This window comes from Fragaria vesca, linkage group LG4 (assembly GCF_000184155.1).
Source record: "Fragaria vesca subsp. vesca linkage group LG4, FraVesHawaii_1.0, whole genome shotgun sequence".
In the NCBI taxonomy this organism is placed as follows: domain Eukaryota; kingdom Viridiplantae; phylum Streptophyta; class Magnoliopsida; order Rosales; family Rosaceae; genus Fragaria; species Fragaria vesca.
Window position 1 is genome coordinate 7,965,015 of NC_020494.1, and position 2,860 is coordinate 7,967,874.

The window sequence follows — 2,860 nt, forward strand, 5'->3', positions numbered from 1 at the left end:
TAACATGAATTCACCTCTAAATCACAATAGGGTAAACTAAATTTAGTTCATTTATTAATTATGTAAGTTTAATGAACACTTGTGCATATAAAAGTGTAAGGGAAGAGTAGCCGTATTTCAGTGTTTAAATTTATTCATATATAATATATTTCTTTGGGATTTTTTATGGTGTAAAGTGTAAATAATTCAAATGTTACAACTAGTTTTTTGGGTAAGTCAAACTCACAACTTTTCACTTTCCACTTATGATGTGCCACATACTTGACTAAATGGTAATGTTAGCGATTTTGGTTGTTTTCTCTCTCGTAAAATGTTTTTTTATAAACTCTAGAAAAATGTTGATCGAGCTTATTTGGACTTTTTTATATCTTAGTTAAAAATAAATAGTAAAATGTATTGAATTCAGCTCGTCTTGGACTCCCAAGTTCTCATGACTGATCAATGCATGCCTGCTAAAATAAAAAATAAAAAATAAAAAATCATTCCCAAGGAGAAAGTCTGAGACTATGAGAAATACCCGTTCATCAATCGGCTATACCGCAAACCTACTCACAGCAATGTCCACTATTTTTTGTAAGCTAAAAAATGATTCTATAGAATATTTTTGTTTTGTAACCTAAATTTAGCTTGAAATTTAGCTTATGAAAGATGATCTTATCACACAATCAATTGAAACTTTTTATTGATCACATGATGAAATATCCGGCTGAGACAACTTATTCAGGTTCCCGGCCGGTTAGTTCCAGTGTTCTACGACAAACCATGTTCCTACAAAACTGCATGTCTTGTTGGGATGAATCACAGCGTCAATTTATTGTAGTTGGTAGCAATTAATTAAGCCTCGTTTCAGAGCAAGATAGCAAGTTGCTGTTTTCTTGTTCTTAATTGCAGCTATATATGTATAAGATATTAGGATTCCATATGTATAGTACTATACATATTTTGAACCCAAGAAAAAAAAAATATGCACGTACTGGTGTACATGTCGATCCGTACAGAGAACGTGCTAAGACTGTACGACAATAGATCCTCTAAATTTTCCTGAAGTTATGATACGCTCGTTCTCGTTTCTTTGACAACAAAATTTGTAAAATTCATAGATGCCATGGATGGTCAGAATATATAAGATGTTAATGGAGTAACAGAAGAGTACGTTGTACCCATTATCTAGTTGACAATCATGATTCACGAAAAATGATTATCAATTATAAAACATAGTCCTAAATTAACTGGTTGTTAAGCTCAAACATGCATGCATTTGATCAATTGTACTTTTAATTGGCATGACATGCAAACAACATCTACTAATCGTGTTTTATTTATATAAAAGTTTATATCAAAGACAACTACTATGAAAGTACATCTTTTTATGTAACGCAGATCTTGATAATCTTCCTGAATCGGTCGTGTATTGAGTCTCTTTGATCTTCAGATTATCAGAAGAGAAAAATATACCTTCCGTTATGTGGTAACTCTGGCCAATGACAACACTTGATGATTCATTATCTCTAGTCATTAGTGCGTTATATCACTTATATGTACAGCTAGCTGATTAATTGTTCTAGTTTGTAAAGCCTTCACTAGCTAGTACTTGTTACCTATGAACGATCTTAATTGGATGTCTCTATTCTGGTCAATGATCTTGACTGTTTCATGGTACCTGAGACAGCACGAAGTCATTTGTGAAAAATTAGTGGCATTCCATGACCCAATTGTTAATAGCTGGATTAATTGGAATTAAACTTTAGATATAAACTGCGAACATCTTCCTCAATTTTAGAAATGGTTAAGCTAGCTAGTACTAATGAAATCCTAACCATATAAAGTGCAAACATCTTCCTCAATTCTCATTCAAAAACATCTTTACATCTTTAAGCCATATAGAAGTTCCAATCTTTACATCAAAATGGCCAATCTTTGGCCTAGCCTGCTTATTGCCTTGGCAATAACCTTGATAGCAAGTGTAGCTGCTAGTTATGAGAAACCATATGTTTATGCATCTCCACCACCACCATCACACAAACACAAGTCCACGCAATCATATCATTACAAGTCACCACCACCACCAACTTACAAACATAAATCATCACCGTCGTACCATTACAAGTCACCACCACCACCATCTCACAAGCCCAAATCAGCACCACCTTATTATTACAAATCACCACCACCGCCGTCTTATATACATAAGTCATCACCATCTTATCATTACAAGTCATCGCCGTCGCCGTCATATAAACACAAGTCATCACATTCTTACCATTACAAGTCACCACCACCACCCGTTCATTATGAATCACCAAAATATTACTACAAGTCCCCACCTCCTCCATATGTCTACAGGTCTCCTCCACCACCGTCGCCAAAACCATACGTGTACAAGTCTCCACCACCACCATCACCGAAGCCATACGTCTACAAGTCTCCTCCACCACCGTCACTGAAGCCGTATGTGTACAAGTCTCCACCACCACCACCACCAAAATACTACTACAAATCACCACCACCACAGACTTACATCGATAAGTCACCACCACCACCACTAGCATACATCTACAAGTCACCACCACCACCACTTTCTCTCCCTCACCTACCCTACATTTACAAATCACCACCACCACATTCACCATCTCCTCCTCCACCATACATCTACAATTCACCTCCACCCCCGCCTTACATGTATAATTCACCACCACCACCCTCTCCATCACCTCCACCACCTTACATTTACAACTCACCACCACCACCATCTCCCTCACCTCCACCACCATATGTTTACAAGTCACCGTCTCCATCACCCTCCCTCTCCTTATGTCTACAAGTCACCACCACCACCACCCCATCTCCATCTCCACCACCA

The 2,860-nt window shown here is 37.2% G+C and overlaps 1 protein-coding gene across 1 annotated transcript in view; it reads left to right on the top strand.

Moving 5' to 3' along the window:
- Nucleotides 1-1,906: 1,906 nt before the first annotated feature.
- The window catches only part of LOC101306814, a 10,783-nt gene continuing 9,829 nt past the window's right edge, over nucleotides 1,907-2,860 (top strand). Inside the window, exon 1 of the mRNA XM_004297991.1 lies at nucleotides 1,907-2,773. Coding sequence (XP_004298039.1) covers nucleotides 1,907-2,773 — 867 coding nt within the window. The remainder of the gene's footprint in view (nucleotides 2,774-2,860) is intronic.